At 44.9% G+C, this 27955-nt stretch overlaps 1 protein-coding gene across 4 annotated transcripts; it reads right to left on the bottom strand.

Annotated features, from left to right (window-relative positions):
* Positions 1–91: 91 nt before the first annotated feature.
* Positions 92–27271, bottom strand: USP40 (ubiquitin specific peptidase 40). 4 transcript variants are annotated; one of them, XR_008483125.1, is made up of 32 exons: positions 24186–24563; positions 23890–23957; positions 22616–22729; positions 21356–21520; positions 20390–20536; positions 18752–18895; positions 17644–17772; positions 17285–17386; positions 16633–16740; positions 15780–16101; positions 15274–15355; positions 14268–14439; positions 13711–13795; positions 12876–12946; positions 11700–12019; positions 11118–11244; positions 10719–10776; positions 10373–10426; positions 9865–9953; positions 9352–9438; positions 8848–8884; positions 8186–8250; positions 8017–8091; positions 7501–7627; positions 6293–6387; positions 5048–5166; positions 4512–4577; positions 4077–4287; positions 3862–3957; positions 3041–3135; positions 1004–2109; positions 92–960 (listed from the first exon to the last, which is right to left on the bottom strand). XR_008483125.1 is itself a non-coding variant. In XM_054278266.1 (32 exons), the coding sequence occupies exons 2-32, from the start codon at positions 24382–24384 to the stop codon at positions 2004–2006; spliced, it is 3735 nt and encodes a 1244-aa protein (XP_054134241.1). In that variant the 5' UTR covers positions 24385–24402; positions 27202–27271; the 3' UTR covers positions 92–2003. The 4 variants fall into 4 exon arrangements, 3 of the variants coding, with proteins under 3 accessions (XP_054134241.1, XP_054134240.1, XP_054134242.1); XM_054278266.1 differs by adding an exon at positions 27202–27271 and having other exon boundaries at positions 92–2109; positions 24186–24402; XM_054278265.1 differs by having other exon boundaries at positions 92–2109.
* Positions 27272–27955: the final 684 nt, after the last annotated feature.

The raw sequence follows: 27955 nt of genomic DNA, 5'->3' as shown, positions 1-27955 counted from the left end.
GGAAAATTAGAGCTAATTAATACTCACATCAGAAACCCGTTTGTGCCTCTCCCAACCAGTGAGATATCCACAGACAAGCCAACTAGGCAGATAAAAATGGCATTTTATTTTGTGAAGAACACTTGAAAAATAAAGATGAAAGCTCTTCCAGGCTTTGCAAATAACCATCAGAACCCACAGAGTCACCAAGACTCCGTTTTCAAAAGGTGTTTCCTCTCCCCAGCCCCGTTTTCCATGAACTCTCTCATTGTGGAATGGCCCACAAGAGTTTCAAGGAAGGAAAAAAAAACCAAAAAGCATTTTGAGCCAACACTAGAAATAATCCAAGATTGGTTCAGTGCAGGTGCTGCTACATTACACTTGAACAAAGGCACAAAATTCCCACTTGGAATTTGCATTTCGATTTCTCCAAACTTGGTGTTCTCAGGGAGAGACCAGAGTTATTCAGGAGGGGAAGGCTGAGCTCAGTCCAGCTCTCCAGCAGGAACCAGAGGAACTGAAGGGACAGCAAACAAATCCAACGGGCTGGAACCATGTGGGAACACAAACCTTTGGAATCAGCACCTCTGATCCCTGCTGTAAAGCCAGGCTCCCAAGAACACCTGACATGGAAAGAAGGCGACACAAATGAAGATGGGAAAACATCCACTGCCCTCTCCACAGGCAGGAAATGTATCCATGAAACTGGGATTTCAGGATCCAAGTCAGTGAGGACATTAAACAGCTCCTTCTGCAGAGCATCAGCCCCAAAAAGCACAGGAGCACCTGCTGAATTCTAAAGATATGCACAGAAATAAATAATAATTGTGTGTTTCATGGTGCTTTTCACTTCTTTTGTTTTGCTGCTAGCAGAGTGTCAGTTTTTATCTTTTTGCTGTCTGAAAAACTAGAGTAGTGTTAACCTATAAAAGGTACATAAAAAATCTCATATTATTATCCAAAATTTGAAAATCTTCTCAACTGGCAGCTCCTCTTACATACAGCAAATAGGTCAAATATTTACTGCAGCCCCCAAAAGCAAACTTGTGTTTTGTCCTGTCATTGTCACAGATTTAACTCAGGATAATCAGGCTCACTTTGGAGTTAATACTTCAGAGCCTTTGACCTGGAGCTCAGTGAGCTGCTCAAAGTCAGCTCAGGACACCAAGAGAAACAGGTTCTCCAATGTAACAGAGTATCAGAACAGCTGGAAAGATGGGAAATGAGGGAAACTTCTTTGACGAAGAGCACTGAAAATAAATGCAAGCCTTTTTCCTGAGTACAGTAAAACTCACTGAAGCTCAAAAATTGGATCTGTCCGTTTTTTCCAACCGTTTTGCCTGTTAATGAAGTTCAGGGACAACAAAAATAGCCTAGAAATTGCAAAATGAAGTTTATGGGCAACAAAACAAGCCCCAGAAACTTCAAAAATCTAAGATTATGTCCCTGTTGTTCCATATCAAAAGATGTCTCCAGGTTTTACATCTTGACAGATCCTGGACTTGTTCTTTTTGAGCCAATTTCCTACACTCTGCTCAGAGATTTCCACACTGCCTTCATTGTCAGGGCTGACTCCAGCTCTTACAGACTTAGGTTTAGAGATAAAGAGAGAAAAGCAAATTCTGGTATCAGCAGCAACTTCAGTGATCAGAGATGGGAAACAATTCTAAAAAGAGATGATATGACTGCATTAGATCTCAGTAGTGATGGTGCAGGAGGTCAGATCTGACCCAACAAAGCATTTTGGGTGGTTAAAAAAGAGTCACTGAGGGGTTATACAATATATTAATCCTTTTCCTCCTCTATAAAGTGCATTTACTCAGCCTGAGAGTAAGTACCACACTGAGAAAGGGACCCTTAAAGCACTTCCCCAAGAGAGAGCAGAAGAAAATCAGAGTTATCCTGAATCCTACAGCCAGTTTGTGCCTCAGGGATCCTTGAAGACCCTTTGGGAGAGCCCCTCTTGCTGCTGGAGCTGCAGGCCAGGTTAGCACAGGGTGGTGTGGGCAGAGCAGCTCCTGGTGCTATCTGAAAACGCCCACGTTGATGGAAAGAGCCACTTCAGGCTTGCGGGGCTTCGTGGTGAGCTTCTCCTCGGGGAACAGGGGATCCTGGGCACGCTCCTGGCGGCTGGAAAACACAAATAACCTGGGTAAAGCTCAGTGCTGGGCCTCAGCAGGGTGAGCCTGGCCTTACTCTGAGCTCCAGGGAGCTGTGAAAACAGCCAGTGCCAGGCCAGGCCAGCCAAAGGTTCATTTTCATCCCCACGGTGTGTTCCAGGAAGGAAAAGCACGAGGCTCAGTGAGGAACACTGAGAGCCAGGAGTTTGAATTATCCAAGTGCTCCCTGCAGGATTACTGGAATTGGGTGCTCTGACAACACCCAGCCATCACTGGCCTCCAAAATTATCCAATTAGGCTGAATCGGGTTGCCATGATATTTTCTGAAAAATCCCTTTGCCAGGATTTTTCTCCTGAGAAGCCTCAGAGGAAAAGAAAAACAATGGTTATCTGCTGCTGTGGAATGCAACAGGTGGATCTGTGATTGGTCCATGTTGGTTGTTTCTAATTAATGGCCAATCACAGTCAGCTGGCTCGGACTCTGAGAGTCACAAGCTTTTGTTATTCATTCCTTTCTATTCTTAGCCAGCCTTCTAATGAAATCCTTTCTTCTATTCTTTTAGTATAGTTATAATATATCATTTTCATATAATATCATATAATTTTCATCATGACATGTGAGACATATATGACATGTGAGACATATGAGACGATATGCGATACATGAAACATGGACTCAAGATTCTCATCTCTTCCCTCGTCCTGGGGCCCCTGCAAACACCACCACAGAATCACGGAATGGATTGGATTTCAAGGGACCTTAAGGACCACCCAGTGCCACCCCCTGCCATGGGCAGGGACACCTTCCACTATCTCAGTTGCTCCAAACGCCATCCAACCTAGCTGTGGGCACTTCCAAGGATGGGGCAGCCACAGCTCCTCTGAAAAGCAGCAAACACTTTGCATATTTCTAAAGAAAAATGAAACTAAATGCTCATTACCTTTTCCTCTTTTCCAGAGCCAGCTGCCTTTGTTTCTCTTTCCCAATGTCATCCCTGACAGTGCTGAAGTCCTTGGTGTCATCAAGAAGAAGGTTCTGTTATAAAAAAGGATTGGAGAGATCAAAGTCAGAAGGTAAAACTATTTCCTAGCTGACACAATAAATTCCCAGATTGTTGCTTTTGATTAGTTTTGCACTGATTAATTTCAAGTTCATTAGAATTGCAACGGTTTGAGTTAGAAGGGATTTAAAAATTATCCAGTCCCATCTCTGCCATGGGCAGGGACACCTTATTATCCCAGGGTGCTCCAAGCCCCATCCAACCTGGACAGGAACAGTTCCAGGGATGGATTTCTTCCAATAGGCTAAAACAGCAGGACAGGACATCACATTTTTCTCCTGCTGCTCTAAAACCCAGCCAGAATGTTCTTTCCTTCTAACTAAGCCTGATTGCCAGCTGAGAGCTCAATGCTGGGTAATTCCTTTTCACACCATGAAATAGAACTGTCATAGTTCAGTAATCCATAATATGTAACAGTTTGTGTCTGTAATGTGATTTTGAAAGGGCAATTCCTTGGATTTATTCAGAATTAAAAAAAAAAAAAGTCAAAAAATGAGGGCAAGAACAAAGATCCAGGAGAAAAAGGAAAAGGAGCAAGAGCAAGAAATTTCCTATCAGCAGAATGAAGTGTCCAAACCCACATCCCAGTACTCCCAGAAATGCAGCAGGATGAGAGAAAACCAGGAAGAAATGAAGACACTGCAAAGGGGACATTGCCTGGACCTGATCCTCGTGCAACAATTAAATCCAGGGAAATTTACCTTCACCCCAATGATGTCTCCATCCTTCAGGTGGTAAGGTGCTGACTGCAAACTCGCCTGCTTTTTCCTCCTTTTCCTCTTGGAGATTTGCTGTGTCTGAACAAAATCAAAGCAGAAGAGTTTGGAATTCTCCTTAAATTCAATCCCTAAGGAACTGCAGTCCAAACAAACACTCCTTTCCAACAACTGTTGGATTCTGTCACTCCAGCTCTTACCCAGCTAGATATTGGCAGCCACTCGAATCTCTCAGGGAAGTATTTGGCTATTTCAATTTTATCTGCAGGGAGACAATAGTGAGAAGCCACTCTCTGCCTCAGAGCCCAGGTTGTGCATTCCTTGGAGATATCCCACACCAAATCCCGGGAGCTGGAGTAGTCCCTCTCTCCTGGTATTCCCATCTGGACTCGCAGCAGCAGCTCGTGGGGGCTGGCAGCAGGATGAGAGAATAGAAATTCTTGTGAGCCATGCTTTCACAATTCCCAGCTTTCCTGCCACTCCTGCCCTCCCTCACATTGTCTGTGGAAAACAATAAACAACTTCCAAGGTTTTCCCACGTCCTGAGAGCCCTGAAGTCAAAAGCTGCCCAGTGAAGGCTTCCCTCAAATGCAGAGCTGTAAGAAACAAGAGAAATAAAGATCTTGAGCTCTTACCCCAAATTCTCTTCTTCTTGCAAGGGCTCTATGCAGATTTGCACTCTGGCACCCAGTCTGTAGTCACTGAAAACAGAGCAGAGATTGTCTACATGACTCTGGAGCCAGGCTGGGAGAGCTGGGGCTGCTCACCTGGAGAGGAGAAGGCTCCAGGGACACCTCAGAGCCCCTTGCAGGGCCTGAAGGGGCTCCAGGAGAGCTGGAGAGGGACTGGGGACAAGGGATGGAGGGACAGGACACAGGGAATGGCTCCCACTGCCAGAGAGCAGGGATGGATGGGATATTGGGAAAAATTCCTCCCTGTGAGGGCAGTGAGGCCCTGGCACAGGGTGCCCAGAGCAGCTGTGGCTGCCCCTGGATCCCTGGAAGTACCCAAGGCCAGGCTGGACAGGGCTTGGAACAATCTGGGATAGTGGAAAGTGTCCCTGCCCAGGGGACTACAGATCTTTAAGATCATTTCCAACCCAGACTGAGCTGATGAATCTCCCCCAGTCCATCCCAGGTCCAGCCTGTTGCACATAGCCCAGGGAACCCACCTGAGCCTCCTCTTGTTATCCCGTAGGAGCTTCCCGGGGCCTTTGCTGTCCACTGTCCAAGCTCTGAGGAACGAGGGCAGGGGCACAACCTGATCCTGGCAGCAGGGCAGGGTCAGAGCCTGAAAAACAGAAATACTTGCTCAATAATTTTTCTGGAAAAACAGAAAACCACTGGATTAGCTCCCAGAAAAGTACTGGGCAAGGTATTGAGATTTATTCCACACCAGCTGTTGCTTGTGGCCATGAGCAAAAATACTCACTTTTCAACCTCAAAGGGAGTTGGATTTCCCTCCCTCTCAACAATTCTCAACTCAACTTCCATTTCCAAAGTACCCAATTTCTTTTTTTAACCAAAATTTGAACAACTGGGAGGGAATGAGGCTGTTGCAGTGATTGCCCCAGTCTCCAGCCAAGTGCTGAGCTCCTCTAAGCCCTTCCCAAGGACACAGCACTTCCCATGCTCAGCCAGTTTTCCTTGATCAAGCTGCAAACAGTTCTCCATAGCAGTCGCCTGGCAGAGCCCAAAACTGAAGTCACACCCAAAAAATAAGTGTTGGTATGGAGCAGAATCAGGTGAGAGACCCTTCCCCATGCAGTTCAACTAGATCAATCACTGCTTAAGCCACACAGAGCCTTTTGTAGGTCTGGGTGCTACATTTTTGTGAGTTTGGGGTGGGTTTTGGGTTTATTTTTTTTTTCTTTTGGGGTGTTTTGCTTGGTTTGGTTTTTAGTGTATTAAAACCATACAAAGGTGTTTTGATTTCTGGCCAAACAAAATGAGCCAGACCTTCCTGGCTGGCAAACCTGTGCACCCCAAAGCAATTCTTCATTCATCAGATTCCACATACAGAAATTAAAAACCAAAAAGATGCAAGGAACTAATACAGGAACAATGTGGAAATGGCAAAGTGGCTTTTTAGGAGGTGCTTGTTATGTGTGTGTGCTTCCCATGGAGAGATTTTACACTGAAATAAAGACAAAAGCTGCCAGGCAGAGCTTCAGCTGATGTGCAACGAGGCTCCTGCAGGCCAGGCCAGGTGACAGGGAGCATGGGGACAGCAGGGACACTAAAGAAGTGTCTGAGCTACGTGCTCCAGCTGCCTCTTGGTACTTACCAGCGGCCATGGCATAAACACCATGGCACAACAGACTGGAGACAGGGGAAAAGGAAATAGAAAAGAGCTGTTAATAGAGCTCGAGGTACCACAGCGCTGCTGCACAGTCCCACACAGGAGAACATCTAACCTGCATCTTCAGATCTTCCAGAGAGGCCTCTCCTGCTATCTCTATCCTGCCAGCATAACACAGATCCAGGCCTGGGTGGGTGGCTTCTGGTGGAGCTTTGGAGGAAGAAGAAACAAATAATGGAAGAGTCAACATGATTTGTATGGTCCTGAGAGATAACAGCCACTGCATGGTCACATTTCACTTAGAGAAGGAGTCTGGAGTCCACTTGGAATATCCAGAAATCCCAGACTGGTTTGAGTTGGAAGGGACCTTAAAGGCGTCCTTATTCCAACCCCCTGCCATGGCCACATCCAGCACACAAAATACACCCCAATAATTTCCAAACAGTTCCCACACAGATCCTATACTGCAAATTTCAGAGCTAGGAGCAGTTAGTGCCACTAATAAATAGTGTTAGTTACTGGGCAAACCTACTGTGAGCAAAGCTAAATTGCTCTTAGCTCCACTACTGGAATCAGCAGGGGAGAAAGAGAAACTCCAGAAAGGTTTGAGGCAGGAGAAAAATGCAAAAGAAACTTCTACAAAGGGAGGGATCCTGCCCTGCAGCACAACTCAGCACCAGAGGAATATTACTTTTAATAAATAATGAAAAATCAATTTGTTCCACATTTCCCAATTCTCTATTTCCACTTCATTTTCTCCTCTCTTCTCAGTCCTCACTTGATTTTCCTGCTCTGGCTGGTTTTGGATTTGACCTTCAGGAGACAAACACAGTTAAAACACTGCACTTAAGACCTTTGATACTATTTAAGCTTTAGCCATCCTTCATTTTACAGCTTCCCAAAAAGCAACACAGCCTGAAGGGAATTCACTGTGCCTTCAGGAGTCTGGCATTTGAAACCAATCACATCTGTGCTCATGAAGGAGATGCTTTACACTGCTGCCACACATTCTAATCTATGTTAGAATTTTCTGAGACTCAATCTATTTTAGAATTTTTTGAGACTGACAAATAAAGAGCCCCTACTACAAAATTTGGTGGTGTTTTGAGCCAATCCATCTGAGGAACATCCCTACAACAAGATTATCCAGCATTTATATCCAGAACTGCATCTGTCTCCTGAGTGGTCCTTTCACCATAACCTTGATGCAACTCATGCAGCCCTTCCTAGGTTTCAGAAGGGTTTTAAGGCTTTGGATTAAATTTTGGGTTTCACCTAAAGAGAAACCACAGATGATTCCTTTCAAAGCCTGGCCAAGCTCACCTGCTGCAGCAGACACCTGCAAAGCCTCCATCTTCCAGGTGATCCCATTCACCTGCTCTTGTGCATTCTCTCCATGTTTCTTATGGCTTGAAGGCTTCAGCCACCAGATGGGGATTTTCAGGAAACCCTGGAACAGAAAATACCAGGTGGCTCCTCAAGTTTGGTGTGCAGACAAGGTGAAATTTCACCTTTAGCACAGGAAGAGAGAAAAGATTTGTTTAAAACTTAAGCTTTTGGAATGGGCTGCCCAGGGTGGAATCAGCGCTCCTGAAGTGTCCAAAGAATGTGTGGATGTGGCAGCTGGGGGTGTGATTTAGTGGGGAACATGGTGGTGGTACAAAAATCATGATGCTACAATTTTGAGTGACAATCTGCTTGGACAGGGCTTGGAGCAGCCTGGGACTGTGGGAGGTGTCCCTGCCATGGCAGGATGGCACTGGATGGGCTTTAAGGTCCCTCCCAACCCAAACCACTGTGGGATTCCAAGTCTCCAGACACTGCCCACTCTCCTTTTACCTTTTCTGGAAGCTTTCCTTCAGTTATAACCAAAGTGTCTCCTCTGCAAACGTTGAGCTCCTTCAGGGTGGCATTCTGCAGGAAGAGAAAGCACAGGATCCCTGTCAGCCCACAGCTGCCTTTCTCCCCAGGGAGCAAAGAACCAGGGATTAAAACAGGCTCCTCTTACTTCCTGACTTAGTGCTTCCCCTGCCTCGTAGCACCAGTCAATCCTTCTCAAATGCCAGTTGTCACCTACCAAAAAAGATACACACAGAAAACTAATCAGTCAATAAAACCAGTGTGGAAAAATATTCTAAAACTCTTAAAAAGTGTCAAGGGTCCTTTTTCTTTTATCCTTTATTTTTATTTGCTTTTTAAACACAAATGAATTATCACTTTCATATTCCCCAGACCTTCTGCTGTATGAAAATACTCTTTTATTTGCACAGATCTCCCTTGCTCACCTACTAATTAATTAATTTCCCTAGTTTCAGAGGAGAGAAGGCATTCCCATGTGTCAAATTATCATCTGAATCTATGGTAAGCACTTTAAAATAAAAACAGTACTTTTATAAAAAATATAAAAACTTTAAAATATATATATATATATATATAAATATATAAAAATATAAACATATTTTATATAATATATATAAAAATATATATAAATTATATATAAATATATATAAGTTATATATATAAATATATATATAAAAACTTCATGTTTTTTCCCCTCCTCCCATTACAAGGACACAGATCATTGAAAAAACTTACACAATTTATGGCAGGAAAAGATGACTTTTAAATATTTAAAATTCCTTTAAAAAGTATGTAAATAACACAACTAACCTGATAATCCTGATTTCTCCAGCATTAAATTGAGACACTGAAAGGAGAAACACAGGATCAGAGTTGTGTCAATGCTGAGGCTGGAAAATAGATTTTTTCAGTAAACCTATGTTAGAATTTTCTGACTTAGAGAGTGACTGATTGCTGGTCAATTCTTAAAACAATATAATTAGATAGACAAGATGTATTTGGGCTGCATATTAAACCCTTCATGGATGAGATAGTTTTCAGGCAAAAAATTCACCACATCAGCTGAGCCACCTTTCCCAAGCTGGTAAAAAATTAAACTTGTGCTGTCAGTTTGTACCTTTACTTGAACAAATTCCGCCCCAGAGTTTTCAGATGCACTTTTAAAAAATTAAATAAATAATTAAAGCTGCAAATTCAACACTGGATTGGTAGCACCAGAGTTTTCTTCACTCTGTGCATGGCTCTTCCCAACTCCTCTGCCTCCAGGTCTGTGCAAGGAATGCTGTCCAGGAGCTTGGGAGCAGCCAGCCTTACCTCTCTGACAGAGGCACTCTCCTCCACAACAATCTCCATCTCAGGGCTGCAGCTTTGGTCACTCCCAACCATGAAGTACAGGAAGAGCTGAAAATCCAAAAGCAAACCATCAGAATAAATAAGGAAGTGTAAGAACAATTCCAGTGGCAAGAATGTCTTTAGAAATGACATTCACACTAAAATGGAACAAAAAGCAAAGATAGTTGAGTTATGGCCATCAGCAGATCCTCATTAGCCACCCCTGGTCTCTAGAAATGCAGAACCGCTCCTTCCCCTGCACATCAAGGCCAGGCTGGACAGGATTTGGAGCATCCTGGGACAGTGGACGGTGTCCCTGGCCATGGCAGGGCATGGAATTGGCTGAGTTTTAAGGTCCCTTCCAACCCAAACTATTCTGGGATCCTGTGATATTTACACCTTGCCCGTTCCAAGAGCAATATTCCTCCCTTTTTTCCCTTTATTCTCTTCAGGAAAGTCTCTGCACCAGGCTCCTCCCATCCCACACTGCTGTACCTGAGTGGAAGTTGGAGCTTTCCCACGGCACAGCCCCAGCAAGCTTCCCATCTTCAGCTCTGCCTCCTTGACTGTGTAATCCTCAGGCACTTCAGGGAGGACAAATAAAAACATCAGTTTTACCATCCTCAGAGCAAGCTAAAACCCTTCAGTGCTCTCTGGAGAGCTTGCTCAGCCCTGACAGCAGATCTGGGAATGCCCTATGAGGAGAACAAAGGCATGGAGATCTCCCAGAGTCCCTCAGGAGCACAGGTGGATTAGGGATGTCAGCAATAAAACCAAGATGAACATTTCAGTTTAACCCCTATCTTTGTATTGGTACTGTTAATTAACTTTAAAACTGGAAAAAACCCAAAAAAAAAAAAACCACCCCCACACAACTGGTTCAGTTAAGCCTGGGAATCAGTGGAGTTATGTGTGGGTAACTTCTCCCAGGAGAGGACAAACAGAGGCTCAAAACCTCCCCAGTGAATTTCTTACAGAACAGTGATTCAATAACTCAGTTTACCTGGAGACAGGAGTTTCCCATTGCCACTAACAGGTCTAAGACAGCTCTCGTTTGCTGCAGCAAAAAGGGCAGGAAAGAGAGAAGTATTCAGTAATTCAAATGGGAATAAAATAGGAATTTGGCTCAGAATTTCAGACAAGTAACACCTTTAAGATTAATTACAACAGCTTTATCTTAAAGGTCTCCCTCTGTGGCATCAAAAATAACTGAAGAGAGGCTCCTCAAGACTCCAGCAACAGTCTCAGCTTTTATTCTTTCACTGAAAGAAAAATTCTACCACTATAAACCCACTCAAAAGCCAGTAAATTACAGCATTAGCAGACTGATAAAGCAGCTGAACACTTACCCAGCTCCTCCTCCAGCTGAAGCTCCCTGATGGCTTTCATTTTGATATCTGCCATCACCTAAAAGACAGGGACATTAAATGGGATATGAACACCTCCAGCCTGGAATGCCACCAACACCCCTGCTTGCTCAAGTGCCAGTGCACAAAGATAATCTTTCCCCTCTCTTTCTGCTCTGGTTACTGACACCATCTCAAACTTCCATTTACAGGGTGGCCCAAAGAGAAAAGTGTTTGGCCCTAAAACACTGCACTGGTTTTAAGCTACCTGCAAATACCCCAGGGGTTGTAACTCTGAGCTCAACACTAATTTCAGCAGGGAAAAGCTTCATTCCTGAGGCAACAAGGAATGAGCTGGGCCAAGTGCAGGGGCCAAGCTGTTCAGGAAAGCAGAGTCCTTACTGTTTCAATAGTGGCAGTGATTTTAACGTGTTTCTGCTCCTCTTCCCCCCCACAGAAGTTTTTCACTTGGAGCCAGCTGATGTCATAGGTGAAGGCAGTCAAATTCCCACTTGCCATGTTGACAAAGCTGTGGGAATCAGCAGTGCAAAGACAGTCAGAGACAGGAAAATTAAACATTAGCAGGGCTACATCATTCACCAGCACAGCTCTCAATAAACCAATGGTGCCAAAGCTGTTCAAAGTGATGGCATCTCACACAGCAGAGGCCTCAGAGGGCACAGATTGTCATGAGAGCACAAATTTCCCCCTGACAGCTTTGGATTCACTGAGCATGACTTGTTCCCCCTTTACAAGGGTAAATCAAAGGTTGTGACTGGTGCTGCATCTTGAGGGCCAGAAAAACCTAACAGCTGATAAATAACCGGTCTCCAAAACTTAAGGTGAAAATAATTATATGTGTAAGCTCAAAGTGATAATTAGTTGCAAGAATATATGCTGTTAGGATAATTTCAACTAAAATTGGAATTTGGTTTTACCAAAATTGCTTTTTTGTTTCATTACCATCATGATCAGAAACGTTACCTCTGGTCATGGCTGTCTAAGATGAGCACAGAGCACCCATCCCTGAGCCCGACACTTCGGACTGTTTCCTTCATGTCCTCCTCACGGAAAACCTCCCAGTTCTTGGCTTCTGGGTCTGCTCCCGAGCCGTTTTTGAGGATGATGCCCCCGGCTGGAGCCAGGGCAGAGTGCAGCTGCCCCAGGCTGGTGCTGCAGGAGCAGACGTGCTGGGCCTCGCTGAAGTGCTGCCCCTTGCCGCCCTCGTTGTGCTCGGCCAAGCGAAGCACGTTCAGCACCACGGGCTCGTGCTCGGGGCCCGTCAGCACCTTCGTGCCTCCAACCTGAGGGAAAGCAGCAAGGAATGACAGCTGTGTATTTCTCCAGAAAATACAGAAGAGACTGGGCAGGGAGAAAATTGAGACCAAAGTGGACGCTCTCTCCATTCAAACCAACCTCCTCGGAGCAAATTCGTACTGAACAAACAACCAGAGTAACCCACGGGTGTTGGGAGAGAAAGAAAAATGTTATCCAGAGAGGCTGTGGCTGCCCCTGGATCCCTGCAAGTGCCCCTGGATCCCTGGCCAAGGCTTGAAGCAGCCTGGGATAGTGGAAAGTGTCCCTGTCCATGGCAGGGGGTGGAATGAGATCCTTAAGTGGCTTCCCAAACCATTCCATGGTAAGCAACTGGGAAACCAGTGGACACTTGGCAAAATCTAGGACACAGGAATTTAGCCCCTCAGGACATTAAAGAATTACTCAAATGTGACTGAACATTGTGATTTTACATTTTAAAAGCTTAATCTTTCTGATATTCAACCTAAGCTCCTTGCTGAAGAAAATTTAATAACACAAAAGCTGCAATAGAAAAAAACTACACCAAAAATAAAACCAAGACAAAACCAACTCTGTTACTACATGTTTGGGTGGTTTTGTTTAGTTTGGGGTCTTTTATTTTTTTTTTTGAGAAAGTCAATATCAACTGGATATTGTTACAATAAAAGTAATTAAAAGTAGCATTTTATTCCACTACAAAGACAGAATAAAATGCTGTGCTTCACAAGCACTTCCAGGTTAAGCAATAGCCTTAATATTAAAAGAAAGATGGAAAACTACAAAAGCAGTACAGTATTTCCAGAAGACCTTGCACAGTCTTATCTCTTCAGAGCTGACAAGGAAGAAAGTGCTTGGTTCCTTTACCTCTTTCCCATTCCAGACAAAGATGTCTGCACCATCAGCCAGTCCAATGCCATCCAGGGTCAGCTCATCTCCTAAAAAATAGGAGCAAATCATCAAGTTCTTGCTCCCCACAAAACACACAAGCAGGGTCAGCAAGTTTTTAAAAATCACTACACTTAAAAAACTGTACAAGCATGGGGAGGAATATTTAGAGCAGCTCTGAGTGTCACTGTATTTTGATTCAACACTGTGGAGAATTGGGTTATGTTCCGGTTCAACAGTGATTTTCTAAAGCTGACCACAGAGAACATAACATTTGAAAGTTACTGAATAAGTTGTAAAAACTGACACTTAGAATTGCCTAACAAAGCAAAACTGGAGACAAGAATGACAGTTTGAAAAACTGATGTACCCTTAATAAATTAATGAACTCTTCACGTGAGCATTTCCCTTTACAAAATTCCTACTTCAGCTGGAGTCTAACCTACATTTTCCTTTGATGTCACCCTGGCTCCTCTCTTCTATCCTCTCCTCCACCTATTAGGCCAATCCTATGAAAGCAAACATCCACAAGCAAATCAAGGGCAAGACACAGACTGATACATTCTTGTCAGCAAATGTGCTTAAGATCTGCTCAAGATCTGCATTTCACAACAAAGATTTCACAGCAAAGTCTTAAAATCATTCATTCCACTAATAAGAATGAAATAAGAAATTAAAATAATTAAACATGAGTTTGAGCTGGAAGAGTGTTCAGTAATACACATCTCCAGGATGGTGTATAGATTAAATCTTTGATGGCTGCGGGAATTAAAATTCAGCAATAGTATGGAGGCCTGGCATGTAGTGCTCTTACCATCAAGCACCTGGTACAGGTGTAATCCTGCTGGTAAAGGCTTGGCCATGCTGAGAACCATGTCCCCTTCCCAAGACTCCAACATCTAATTGGGAAATATAACCAGAAAAATTATGTCAAATAACAGTGAGCAGTAACTCACTGCACTCACAATAATTACAATCTGCTGAAAGCTGCCACAGCCTGGCTCCCAAGCTCACTGGGTGACACTTAATTGGTGACTCCTTGAAAAGACAAAGCCAACTCTGTCACAAAATGAAATATTAAGAATAAGCCTGGAGTCCTGCAATGTCAATCCACAGTCATGCACATGCTGCCCAAATACAATAAATTAGCTCATGTGAACTTTGAAGTTAAAATTCCAGCAATTTCATGGCTTCAAGAATAGACTCCACACCACTCTTTCCTCCCATGTAAACTCATATTAAGTTTTTAGCCTCCTAAGCTCCATTTACTGTTGAAAATTTCTCCCTGACACAAAGACTGCAGCATAAATCTATTTGCAAAGGTTGCAGTGGCTCAAGTGGAAATGAAGTTGAGTTTGCTAGAGCAGGTACCTGGGACACTGCCTGCCGAAGGTCTCCCAGGGTCTTCCTTCTGTCAATTGTCAAATCCACCACGCTCTCTTTCCAAGAAAGTGAAGGATGCAAAGCCCCATTGTGGAATTTATAGCAGGAGCTCAGGTGGAGATGTAAATCAATGCCATTGTTTGCTGAGTCACATTCAGCTCTTTGGGAGAACAACACAACAAAGTGGTGAATTTAACACCAAACAGATGTTTCTGTGCAGCTCTCCTGGAGCTGATCCCCCCAGGGCTAAATTCCCTGTCACATCCCCTCCTCCTTTATACCTGTCCCTAGCTGTAGCAGCAAACCTTGAAAAAAATAAAGGAGTGGAATTCACTCAAACAGAATCCCAGGGTGGTTTGGGTGGGGAGGGACTTAAAGCTCTTCCAGTCCCATCCCTGCCATGGGCAGGGACACCTGCCCCTACCCCAGGCTGCCTCAAGCCCCATCCAAGTGGCCTTGGACACTTTCAGGAATGGGGCAGCCACAGTCCTGTGTGAAATATCCCATAAATTGTAACTCCTGTGTCTGTATTCTGATGTCTTCACTGTGATTCAGGTGTATTAGCACCTGTGTCCCTCAACACAAGGGAAAGTTTTGTCCAACCTGAATACCACAAGCTCTTGACTTTTCTGGCAGAGAATATAATTTATCTGTAAATTCCCCATAAACCAAGTCCTTCCCCCTTCTCCCAGTGAGGAATTCCCTCTATAAACACCGTTAAGATACCACATTCTACTCTCTTTCCAGAACTGCAGTGATTTTCACCAGAAAATGGTACAATTTGAAACTGTATCTTTCCCTTGAAATTCTGCAGGCTGCCTGCTAACAGGGAAGGCAGGGAACCAGCAGAATATGGATATAAAATTATATTCTTCAATTAACCTCTGATATTGAACCATTTCAGTTCTGACTCTGCTCAAGGAATTTCTTTCCTTTTGAATCCCTTGAGAGTCCAGCAGATAAGAGCTGCTTGAGTTCAGTGACACCAAAATACCTCTTTTTTTGCAGCTCTGTATTAGCAGCATTCATTTCATTCAGCAGGTGCTCAGGAATTTGGTACCTTGGATTTCCACGTGCTGCAACAAAGAACATAAACTTAAAATGTGATTTGGAAAACAAGAAAAGTTATCAAGAGGAGACATTACAGTACAATCATCACTGAAAACTCAACTGCAGGATGATATAAAGAACAAACAAATGCTTTTACTCCTTCCAATCAACCTTGCTTTAAGGGAAATTAACACATAAATGACATTAGCAACAACCTGTATTTGTTTCAGCTGACGCTCTGCCATTATTTGTGGAGCAGAGTAAAAAAAATTCGTCAGCTACAGCCAATCAACACATCACCACCTCCTTGTACCTTCATTTAAATCTTTTTTCAAATTATCACTATAAGGAAAACTGGGGAAAATAAAGCTTGGAAAGGACAAAAAACCACTCCAGAAAAAACGTCAAAGCAGGAAGCTCCCCCAAAATCCCCAGATGAGCTTTATGTACCTTCAGGGGGCCTCTTCAGCTGAGCTTTTCTGTAGAACAGCATGTAGGCACTCTCTTTACCCTGGAACTGCTTCTCAATGTCCTTCTCCTTGATGGGCTGGACTTTGGAATCATTGAGATCAAACCAGTGGCAACCAGCAGAAGCAGCCCTTGGCCTTGGGGGGTTTTTCTCACAGTTCCACTGGACATCATTCTTCTGGGAGGGGCTCTGGAGATTTTGTCCATGAGAATCCAGCTTGAACAGGAGCTTGTGCGTCTCCTTCAGGCTGACCTTATTTCCATCAGGACTCAGCTGGAATATCTGAGGATGATTCTGCAAATACTGAAAGGGAAGCAAGGACAGGATGAAGAAGAGGCCAAGTTTTAACTGCAGCAGCCTGCATTAAGCTGCTCCACCTCATTGTGAAACATAAACCCCATTAATTCAACCCTCATTTTATGGTGCTTCCTCATGTATTTTCAGTTTACCTCTGTAAAAGACTCACATCAACACTTCACACCCGCATTTAAATACTTATTGTGGAAACTGCAGATATCTCCCTTCAAAAAACAAGCAAATAGCAGGTTTCCATCCATCTACAGCACAAGTGCTGAAGTATTTTCCCTGAGACATCATAAAATACAGCAACCAATTGGAAAATTGCACTAGAAAAAAAAAAATACACAAAGTCTCAGGCAGACAATTCCTTGAGAATATTATGTTCCCCAGCCTGCTAATTCACATTACAAACCTCCCCTTGCACATGCTAATCCAAGGGTCCATATTCTCAATTATCATCCTCCTGACTACTCAATGAGAATATAAATGATTATAAAAGCTATCTAAAACCAAAACTAGCAAACTTGTGATTACCTTTCGTAATGCTCCATATTGTTTTCTGTATTTCTTATTCCAGGACACCCCTTTCTTCTCCAGTAATTTCTGCCCTAATTGATCCACTGGAATTTGTTTCACTTCTTCCTGCAGAGAAATGAAAAACCAAGGTAACAAAGGCTACAAAAGTCAAGGGGTCAGCACAAAGAAGCCAATTTGGAAGTGTTTTAATCATTCCTGGTTTTAATAAGCTACTGTAGCATCATATGGAGCTGTGTCAGGGGGATTTAGGTTGAGTATCAGGGAAAGGTTCTTCCCCCAGAGGCTCCCCAGGGAATGGGCACATTCCCAAGGCTGCCAGAGCTCCAGGAGCTCTCAGGGATGAACAAGCTGGGGTTGGTGGGGAGTCTGTGCAGGGCCAGGAGCTGGATCAATGCTCCTTGTGGGTCCCTTCCAGCTCTGGATATTCTGATTCCTTTTGCAACAGCTTTGGTGAGCAGCCTTAGAAATACTCCAAAAGGACCTTTGTCTGTACCAAGAGCCACTGTTAATACTAAAGCCAAGTTTTAAATCCTTCATGCCGAGCTCAGAAGAGCTCTGGACACCTAAGCCTGCCCACTCTCACAAACACCAACTCCCTGCAGGTTCCCTAGCTCCAAAACCAATGCAATGAACTCCTTACATACCATACCTCTGATAAAATCCCTTTTAAGACTGCCAGTGGATTTTCTGTTTCTTTGGCATTCTCAGTGTCTCTTAAAGCCTTCTCTTCAATCAGTCCATCCTCTTCTTCCTGGGTGAGAAAGACACTCACAAATATTGTGGTTTCACACACAAATAGAGGACTGAAGTATTTTGTGCTGACATCATCATGCACAATCTAGGAGTGTGAAGGACATTCTGTTAAACTGCCCTTCTCAATGAGACAACACACACAAAGGCTCATTAAAATATCAATTAAGTTTGGATGCACATTCATCAACCAGCTCTTAATATTTTTCTGAAAAGTACAACCTCTAAAGCAAGGAAGAAAAGCCTTCAGGGACTTACTTGGAGTTGCCAGTTTCCTAATTCATCCACATCTCTGATATAAACATGATAGTGTCCTCCATAGCAGCCACCTTTGTGTATAATAACAGAGAAGAGCTCATACATGTACTCTGAATCATCCATCTCAGTCTTTAAAAAGAAAAACAATAATTGTAACAACAACTGAGGTCAGTCTCTCACACAAGGACAGCTTTATACCTTTAGCATCACTTTGGAGATTTCTCAGTGTGTGTTTGCACATGCAGGGACTGAAATGGCTTTTGAGGGCTGGGGACACAAGGAAGGGCTGGCACAAGGCACAGGCTGATAAATCATAAAATCCCAGAATGGTTTGGGTTGGAGGGACCTTAAAATTCATCTGGGTTCCTGCTAGGGGAAGGGACAACCCCCAGTAGCCCAAGGTGGCCCCAAGTCCCATCCAAGCTGGCCTTGGACACTTCCAGGGGCAGCCACAGCTTCCTTGGGCAATCTATATTATTAAACAAGCATGATTCTGAACCATTCTGGAAACTCAAAATATTTTCAATTTCACTGTTGGTTCACAACCAAGCTTATTTTGTTTAAAAGAGGAGAGAGAAAAGAAGCAGCACTTAGAAACTCTAAAACTGGGGAGGGGGAAAAAGGCTTCCTCAAATTCGAACACTGAGAAATTTCCAAGCTTGCATTGCAACACTGCAAGAAGAAAAATGTCTGTTCCATAAGAGCGCCTCTGTTGTGTTGTTTAAGAATCAAAATTTGTCATCAGTTTATAACCAGAAACATATTTATGATTGCAAACAAGAGATTCCTGAGAAAAATGAATAACTACCGGCACCTAAAGCACATCTAGATCAATTTATACATGATGCTATCAGAGAACACCACACAAAAATAAATTTTAATTTCTATTTCCAGATAATTATCTTCCTGTCAAGGAAAGGTTAGATAACTTTTGGGTAATTATTTTACCCTTCCCCATTGTAGCTACATGGTAGTCCAGTCCAAAAGTGGAGGAGGACACCATAAAGTCACTCAAAAACGTGACAAAATTTAAAATAAAAAGTAACCTTGAGCTGTAGGTTCTCTGCTGAGCATACAGAAAATTTTAACAAGTGTCAACAGTGCTCACCTGCTCACAGAAAGGCTTCAGGTTGATCTGGATGGGGAATGTGTAGCAGCTTGTTTCCTTGTACCTCTCACACTTCTCAAAGTCAAAGTTGAACCTCAGGAGGGAGATGGTGAGGAAGGGAGGCAGCTTGCGTAGTTTAGCAGACTGGGAAGGGATTTAAAAAACACTTTAAGCACAGACCCAGAACAAAACTCTGCTTCCACCTTGCTGTGGCCAAATCCTTTTCCACCAAAGCTTTGTTACCACCTGAGATAAACCAGTGCCCTCATTTTTGAAATGTCTTCACCGATTCTCAATTTCCCTTCCAACTACACAATTTAAAAGTGACCCAGATCCTCCTTGATTGATGATCACCCAGTCCCACACTGATCCTGCCACAGCAAATGAAGGACATTGGTGAAATTCCAGTCAGCAATGACATTTCCATAGCCCATGGGCTCTATGCAGGCAGTCACAGGAGTTAAAGTCTCCATCATTTCTGCAGGGGAGCACCCTCCAGGCAGGAAAGCCAGGAAAATCCATTTTAATGATTCCAGATTAATCCAGATCCGACCACTTGATAGGTGAGCCCATCAAGAGCCCTCATGAGAAGTAAAACCAACCATCTTGTACCACCTGTGGCAGCAGGTGTGGGCTCCATGGCCACATTTCTGAGCCTTTCCAATGTCTCCATCCTCCTCTCCACTGCCAGAGCCATAACAGGAACACACACAGGGTTTAAGAAATCCCCTGAATTAGGAATTCCATTTGCATCCACAGCCTGGCAACCCCCAGCTCTGTGACTTCCTACCAAAATTCAGAGTTCCCACTCTCCTCCTGCATGGATGAGCACTTGTGAGAGGCAAACAACTCACCGTGTACTGCCTTGAACCCAGCCCAGTTAAACCCCAGCCAGCCCTTGCAACACATGAGGCACTGCTGAGAGCTCCTGAACTCCCAAGTCACTGATTAACCTGGCCTGACCTCAGCTTCCCTCTGAACTACCCCTTCCACATCCAGAGGGCTGCAGAGTTTCACCCATCCTGCAGGAGGCCAAGGGGCTCTGCTGCTTGTGACAAGGGCAGAGGGCAAAACCAGCCTGAGCCTGCTTCCCTCCACAAAAACAGAGCAACAGATCCCATTCCCTGCACAGAGCAACAGCTGCCCATTGTTCTTCTCTCTCATTTGGGTTTTCCAGAACTGAGTTTCCATGATTTCTCCCATTGCACATTTTTATTTTATGCTCTAACTTATCTTTTAGCCAGTCCTCCAGAGTGCCCAGAGGAAGGTGCAGCAGAGGTGCTGAAGGAGTCAATACTTTCCAAATCACACCACACTCCACGTTAGGGACAAAAAACTGCAACAATTTGGGAAATGAGCCACAGGACCTTTTCTTGACATCCCTGCTGAGGTTTCAGAGAATGCCAGGATGGTTTTGGTTGGAAGGGACCTTAAAGCCCATCCAGTGCCACCCCCTGCCATGGGCAGGGACACCTTCCACTATCCCAGGCTGCTCCAAGCCCAGCCTTGGACACTTCCAGGGATCCAGGGGCAGCCACAGCTTCCTGGGCACCCTGTGCCAGGGCCTCCCCACCCTCATCTAAAGAATTTTTTCTAACATCCCATCTAACCCTTCATCATCCCACCCCAAGGTGTTACCTTTGAAGCTTCAACCAGGTTGTCACAGGCTCCACATCGATACAAGTTGTCATTCTCAAAGTATTCTTCCTCCACATACATGTTCCACAGGGCCTCCTCCAAGCCAGCCACATCTTTCACTGCCACTGTGAGGTCTAAGAAATCCTCCTGTGCAGAAAGGACAACAAGAAATGAGGTTCTGAAGGGTGGAAGTTTGTGATTAGAAAGATACTCATCCTATTCATCACAGTGATGGGTAAAAAAACCTCACACAGCCATAGAAATTAATTTTTAAAAACTAATTTTTTAAATTACAAAGGGCATAAAAGACTGTCAAGGTATGTTTTGCTGTTACCTCACTGTACTCTGTGCTAAGTACATCTACTAAAGGCAGGGCTTGTGAACTCAGAAGATGCAAAACATTTGGAGTTTTTACCTCTCATTTAGAAAATGCAGCCAAAGACCTAAAGTCCAACACTCACTGTGATGGTGTTCACAGGGGTTATTGGATTGGGGAAGAGATGAGGATCTGACTCCATGTTTCAGAAGGCCTGATTTATTATTTTATGATATATATTACATTAAAACTATACTAAAAAAATAGAAGAAAAGGTTTCATCAGAAAGCTAGCTAAGAATAGAATAGCAAAGAATAATAACAAAGGCTTCTGTCTCAGACAGAGAGTCCAAGCCAGCTGTGATTGGCCATTAACTAGAAACAACTACATGAGACCAATCACAGATGCACCTGTTGCATTCCACAGCAGCAGATAATCATTGTTTACATTTTGTTCCTGAGGCCTCATAGCTTCTCAGGAGGAAAAATCTTATGGAAAGGATTTTTCCATAAAAGTTGTCTGTGACAACTCACTACCTGGATTCAACAAGGCACTCAACAAGGATGACAACATTTTTGGACTTTAAAAACAAGAACATTTAAAGTCAGCAGCCTGGAGAGAACCCCCCAGTGGGAGATCCCTAGCTTTACCTGTCTCTCACTGACGTTCTTGCACTCCTTACAGACAATCTGGTTGACAACAATGCCATGGTACAGGCGGTTGATGAGGTCATGGCCTGATGTCCCCACCAGGGAAGTCTCCAAAGCACTGAAGAGGATCCTGTTCAATTCCTGCACATCGTGCTGCCTCATCTCCTGCAGGAGGGAAACCCACACAGGAAGGAACAAATCACTGCTGTGCTTGGCCTGTGGCTCAAAAATAACATTTCAAGTGCCCCAGAGTATCAACGACTACTCATACATTTAGTCCTTGAGTAGTAAAGTACTACATTTATTATTGTTAATCTTAAAGATCATTTTGTTCCACCCCCTACCATGGCAGGGACACCTTCCACTATCCCAGGGTGCTCCAAGCCCCAGTGTCCAATCTGGCCTTGGCCACTGCCAGGGATCCAGGGGTAGCCACAGCTTCTCTGGGCACCCTGTGCCAGGGCCTCAGCACCCTTACAGGGAACAATTCCTCCCCAATATTCCATTCACACCTGCTCTCTGTCAATTTGAAGCCATTCCCTGGATTTAGATTAATCTCTGACTGACAAAGTTCAACTTGGGTAAGAATCAAAGTATCTGAGCCTGTTGGAAAAACACTCCTGTAAGAAGAAAGGAAAAGCAACTGGAATTGTATCTAAGAGAACAACCATCTTCTGGGATGGTGTTCACAGGGGCTTCTGGATGAGGGAAGAGACGAGGATCTGACTCCATGTTTCAGAAGGCTGATTTATTATTTTATGATATATATTACACTAAAACTATACTAAAAGAATAGAAGAAAGGCTCTCCTCAGAAGGCTAGCTAAGCTAAGAATAGAAAAGCAAGAATGATAACAAAGGCAGCTGTCCCAGACTCTCTGTCTGAGCCAGCTGGGCTGTGATTGGCCATTAATTATAAACATCCCACATGGGCCGATCACAGATCCACCCGCTGCATTCCACAGCAGCAGATAATCAATGTTTACATATTGTTCCTGAGGCTTCTCAGGAGGAAAAAATCCTAAGGAAAGGATTTTTAATGAAAGGATGTCTGCGACAATCTTCTGTTCCTCCCTGCAAACAACTGCCAGGGGCTCCATGTGGAGATCCAACAGGATACACCAAGAGCTGACCCAATCCAATGTCATCTCTGCAGCTCAAAGGATTTTAAGGCGTTTCCTAATTTTAAGGTGTTTCCTAAATGCCAGCCTTCCAGAACCCATGTGTGTGCAGGGAGAGGTGTGGGGATGGAGATGGGCACCTCGTGGCTGCTCCAGCCGAAGCTCTCGGTGAGGTCAGAGGTGGATGCAGCCTGCTGGTCCAGGAGCAGCAGCTGGGCAAACAGGCGCTGCAGCTGCAGCGGGATGATCCGAACCTGCCAGGGCAGCAGGGAACAGAGTCACACACAGCCCCACAGCAGCCAGCCCAGCAACAACAGGGGCAACTCAACACCAAGCTGCTGATAAACCACCCCTGGGTGGTAAAGTCCCTTCTGGGTGATAAACCACCCTTGGGTGATAAACTCCCCTCCCCCCCCCCCCATGAGTGACAAACCACCCCTTTGGTGATAAACTCCTGGGTGATAAACTACCCCTTTGGTGATAAAGTCCCTTCTGGGTGATAAACCACCCCTGGGTGATAAACACCCCCCCCCCCCCCCCTCCCATGGGTGATAAACCACCCCTTTGGTGATAAACTCCCCCCTGGGTGATAAACTCCCCCCCACCCATGGGTGATAAACCACCCCTGGGTGAGAAACCACCCCTTTGGTGATAAAGTCCCTTCTGGGTGATAAACCACCCCTGGGTGATAAACTCCCCCCCCCATGGGTGATAAACCACCCCTTTGGTGATAAACTCCCCCCATGGGTGATAAACTTCCCCCCGGGTGACAAACCAGCCCTGCCTCTTTCATAACACACACAACTCACTTCACACCAAGCAGTTTTAGACTTGGTTCCCAAAAATATACAGTGCCTCACCTTATACAGCCAAGTGGGAATGGTTTGGGGAGGGAGGGACCTTAAAGTCCATCCCATTCCACCCCTGCCATGGGCAGGGACACCTCCCACTATCCCAGGTTGCTCCAAGCCCCAGTGTCCAACCTGGCCTTGGGGTCTTGCAGAGATTCAGGGGCAGCCACAGCTGCTCAGGGAATTCCATCCCAGCCCTTCCCAGGGAACAATCCCTTCCCAAAATCCCATCCATCCCTGCCCTCTGGCAGTGGGAGCCATTCCCTGTGTCCTGTCCCTCCATCCCTTGTCCCCAGTCCCTCTCCAGCTCTCCTGAAGGGTTGGTGGAGGGGTGGAATGAGGTGGGAGGGAGAACACCTCAGCAGAAACAGACTCCACGTCTGATTTCTGAGGTAAAACCTGATGGCAATGAAAGCTTAGAATGCTGTGGAAAACCAAGTATCAGCCAGACCAAACTGTCTCTCAGTGTCAAATTCAGGTTTTCACTCATTTTCCTAAGTTTCACATGAACTGTACCCATATTCCTCCAAATCAATTGAGATGAACAGGAAAATTCCCTTCACCTTTGCATCTGGTTTCCTGCTGTCATCCAGAGTGCCAAGTTCTTCAGGTCCCAGGGAGAACAAAGCCTCTGCAATTGGTAAAAAATTATTATTTAAAAAGACAACATCCCCTCCTTAAAAATTTACTGGATTTTAATGTGAAACACTATGATTTTATTCTGCAATAATTTATTTAAAGTGAACTGTGCCCCAAAATCACCCGAGTTCACGGTGTTTCTTAAATAAATAACCAGAAGTGCAAGTCTCACCAAAACATCAATCCCAACATTATTTTAAGAAGGTTTTGAGCACCTCACCTCTAAATTCAGGGGTGAAAAGCAGAGTCTGCAGAAGGGAATTGAGGTAGCAGGTCCCACCCTGATTTTTGATTCCACTGAGGTTGGTGAAATCCCTGGGAGCTGGAGGCTCAGACTCTCTGGGCTTTGATTTCTTCCCTTTCCCATAGTGATTGTTGGAAATAAAGGAAAAATCCTCTTCAAATAAGTCCCCAAACATTGTGAAGGCAGAAGAGTCCTTTAAAAAGATAGAATAAGTATTTACTATAAAAAATGCAGTTGAACCCAGCCACATAAAATCCTCTATGATAAACCTGGAAGCCCTGACTGAAGAATTTGTTTATATTTTTTTCCACCTTATTCCGGTCATTCTAAAAATAAACCCATGAAAAAATGTAAATTAATGTAACAAAAAAAAAAGGGTGAATTAAAAGCATTTCTATTACCACAGGTCTGAGCAGTCTCTTCACGAGGATCCAACCCACCACAACTCCATTTTGCACAAAGCTGTTATTTATTCCTGCAAGTGAACTATCCCCTACCTTGGATTATCCTTATCCACCTCCTCCAAACCCCTGGCTCTTCTTCATCTGAGACATCAAAGCTGAAAGATTTTAAAGTTTCACTTTCCTAATGAACATAAATAGGAACTAAATCACTTTGCATCAGCTTCTCCTCCTCTGAATGCAGCTCCTGACTGCCTTAAAATCTCTGTCAGGGCCCCTCCTCCCAAGCTGCTGGATGGAATTCCTGGGCTTGGCACTCAATCCAAGCTTTCTCCCAGTCCTCATTCCTGTTTCCAGTCAAGCCTGCTGCACTTCTCCTCCCTGCATCTCCTCCCAGCAGCTCCTGAGTGGATGGTTTGTCCCAAAAAAGGGCCATATCCAGGAGACACCACCCACCCACCACTCTGGAGAGGCACTTGAGTGCCAAATCCTCCCTCACTCCTTATTTCTGGATCCTCCTTCCCTTAAAAGCCACACAGGAATAGCAGCTGGAAGGGATTCTGGGTGGCCCAGGGACAGCTCAGAGCACAGGGCCTCAGGCTGCCATGCATCCATGGCAGGAGAAACCAAAACCCTGGAATAAATCCATGGCAAGAGATCCCAGAACCTCTCTAATAAATGCATGACAGGAGATCCCAAAATTCTCTAATACTTCCACCATGACAGGAGACCCACAAACCCCCTAAGAAACCCATAAGATTCCCAAACTCCTCTAATAAATTCATAGCTGGAGGTCACAAAACCCTCTAATAAATCCATGACAGGAAATCTCCAAAGCCCTTTAAGATATCCATGACAAATGATCCCAAACCCCTGTTTGGGATCCACAGCAGGAGCCCCCAGATCCCCCTAATAAATCTATGAGAACAGAGCCCAAACCCCTCCAAAAAACCCATGCCAGGAGATCCCAAACCCCTCTAATAAACCCATGCCAGGAGTTCCCAAAACCCTCCAATATACCCATGGCAGGAGATCCCAAACCCCTCTAAAAATCTGTGACAGGAGATCCCAAATCCCCCTAATACATCCGTGGCAGGAGTTCCCAAAGCCTGCTAATAAACCCATGCCAGGAATTCCCAAAACTCTCTAATAAACCCAAGGCAGAGGATCCCAAACCCCTCTAATAAACCTATGGCAGGGGATCCCAAAACTCTCTAATAAACATATAGCAGGAGTTCCCAAATTCCCCTAATAAATCCATGCCAGGAACTCCCAACCCCCCCCCCAATAAACCCATGCCAGGAGATCCCAAAACTCTCTAATAAACCCATGGCAGGAGTTCTCAAAACCTTCTAATAAATCCATGGCAGGAGATCCCAAATCCCTGTAAAAACCCGTGACAGGAGATCCCAAATCTCCCTCATAAACCCATGGCATGAGATCCCAAAACCCTCCAGTAAACCCATGGCAGGAGATCCCAAAACCTTTTAATACATCCATGGCAGGAGATCCCAAATGCCTCCAACAAATCTGTGACAGGAGACCCCAAAACCTTTCAATAAACCCATGGCAAGAGATCCCAAACCCCTCTAATAAATATGACAGGAGAACCCAAATCCCCCTTATAAACCCATGCCAGGAGTTCCCAAAACTCTAATAAACCCAAGGCAGGAGATCCCAAACCTCTCTAATAAACCCACAGCAGGGGATGCCAAACCCTTTAATAAATCTGTGACAGGAGACCCCAAACCCCCCTAATATATCCATGGCAGGAGACCCCAAACCCCTCTAATGAAGCCATGGGAGGAGATCCCAAACCCCTCTAATAAATCTGAGAGGCGATCCCAAATCCCCCATATAAACTCACGGCAGGAGTTCCCAAAACCCTCCAATAAACCCATGCCAGGAGATCCCAAAGCTCTCAAACAAATCTGTGACAAGAGACCCCAAATCCCCTTAATACATCCATGGCAGGAGATCCCAAACCCCTCTAATAAATCTGAGGGGCGATCCCAAATCCCCCTTATAAAACCGTTGCAGGAGTTCCCAAAACTCTCTAATAAACCCAAGACAGGAAAGCCCAAACCTCTCTAATAAACTCATGGCAGGGGATGTCAAACCCTCTAATAAGTCTGTGACAAGAGACCCCAAATCTCCCTAATACTTCCATGGCAGGAGAGCCCAAACTCCTCTAATAAATCTGTGACAGGAGACCCCAAACCCTTTCAACAAACCCATGGCAAGAGATCCCAAACCCCTCTAAAAATCTGTGACAGAGGACGCCAAATCCCTCTTATAAACCCACGGCAAGAGTTCCCAAACCCTTTCAATAAACCCATGCCAGGAGCTCCCAAACCTCTCTAACAAACTCAAGGCAGGAGTTCCCAAACCTCTCTAATAAACCCAAGGCAGGAGATCCCAAATCCCTCTAAAAGACCCATAGCAGAGGATGCCAAACCCTCTAATAAATCTGTGACAGGAGACCCCAAATCCCCCTAATAAACCCATCTCATGAAGCCAAGCCAGGAGCCCCCCGAGCCCGGCGGTCTCCCCGTGCCAGTGTCCCCCGGTCCCTCAGAGCCGCCACTCACCGCGCCCAGCCCGGCCCTACGGCCACGGGCCCGCGGCCGCCGCCATATTTGTTGTGTGGCGCGGCGCAAAGCACGCCGGGACCGGCGGCCCGCGGGGAAGGCGGGGCGGCGCGGGGCATGCCGGGAGTTGTAGTTTCACCGCCGTGAGGGCAGGGGCCGTCATGGCAGCCTGTGGGACCTCCATCCCTGGAAGTGTTCCAGGACACACTCGATAAGGGCTTGGAGCGATGTGGGATAGTGGAAAGTGTCCCTACCAATGCCACAGAGTGGAGCAGGATGGGCTTTAAGGTCCCTTCCAACACAAACCAACCTGGCATTCTACAAAGACCAGCTCCCTCTTTCAAACTGCTGTTTACTGTCATGCATTTATCACAGGGATTTGGGATATCCTGCCGTGCTTTTACTGCAAATGTTTTGGGATCTCCCGGCACAGATTTATTAGAGAGGTTTGGGGCTCCCTATACAAGGGTTTCTTAGAGGGGTTTGGTGATCTCTTTCTGGATTTGATAGAAGGGTTTGGTGTTCTATTTTCATGGATATACTAGGTGGGTTTAGGATCTCCTGCCATGAATTTATTAAAGAATTTTGGGGTCTCCAATCATGGATTTATGACAGGGACTTGGGGATCGCCTGTCATGGATGCATTAGAGGGGCTTGGGGATCTATTGTCATGAATTTATTAGAGGGATTTGGGATCTCCTTTCATAAATTTATTAGAGCAGTTCTGGCATCTCAGACTGGACTCATTAGAGGA

Source organism: Melozone crissalis, unplaced genomic scaffold (assembly GCF_028551555.1).
Source record: "Melozone crissalis strain CALT ecotype California unplaced genomic scaffold, PUWL_Pcris_2 ptg000023l_1, whole genome shotgun sequence".
Taxonomy (NCBI): Eukaryota; Metazoa; Chordata; class Aves; order Passeriformes; family Passerellidae; genus Melozone; species Melozone crissalis.
Note: the sequence above shows the minus strand (reverse complement) of the source record. Positions and strands in the feature narration are given on the sequence as shown.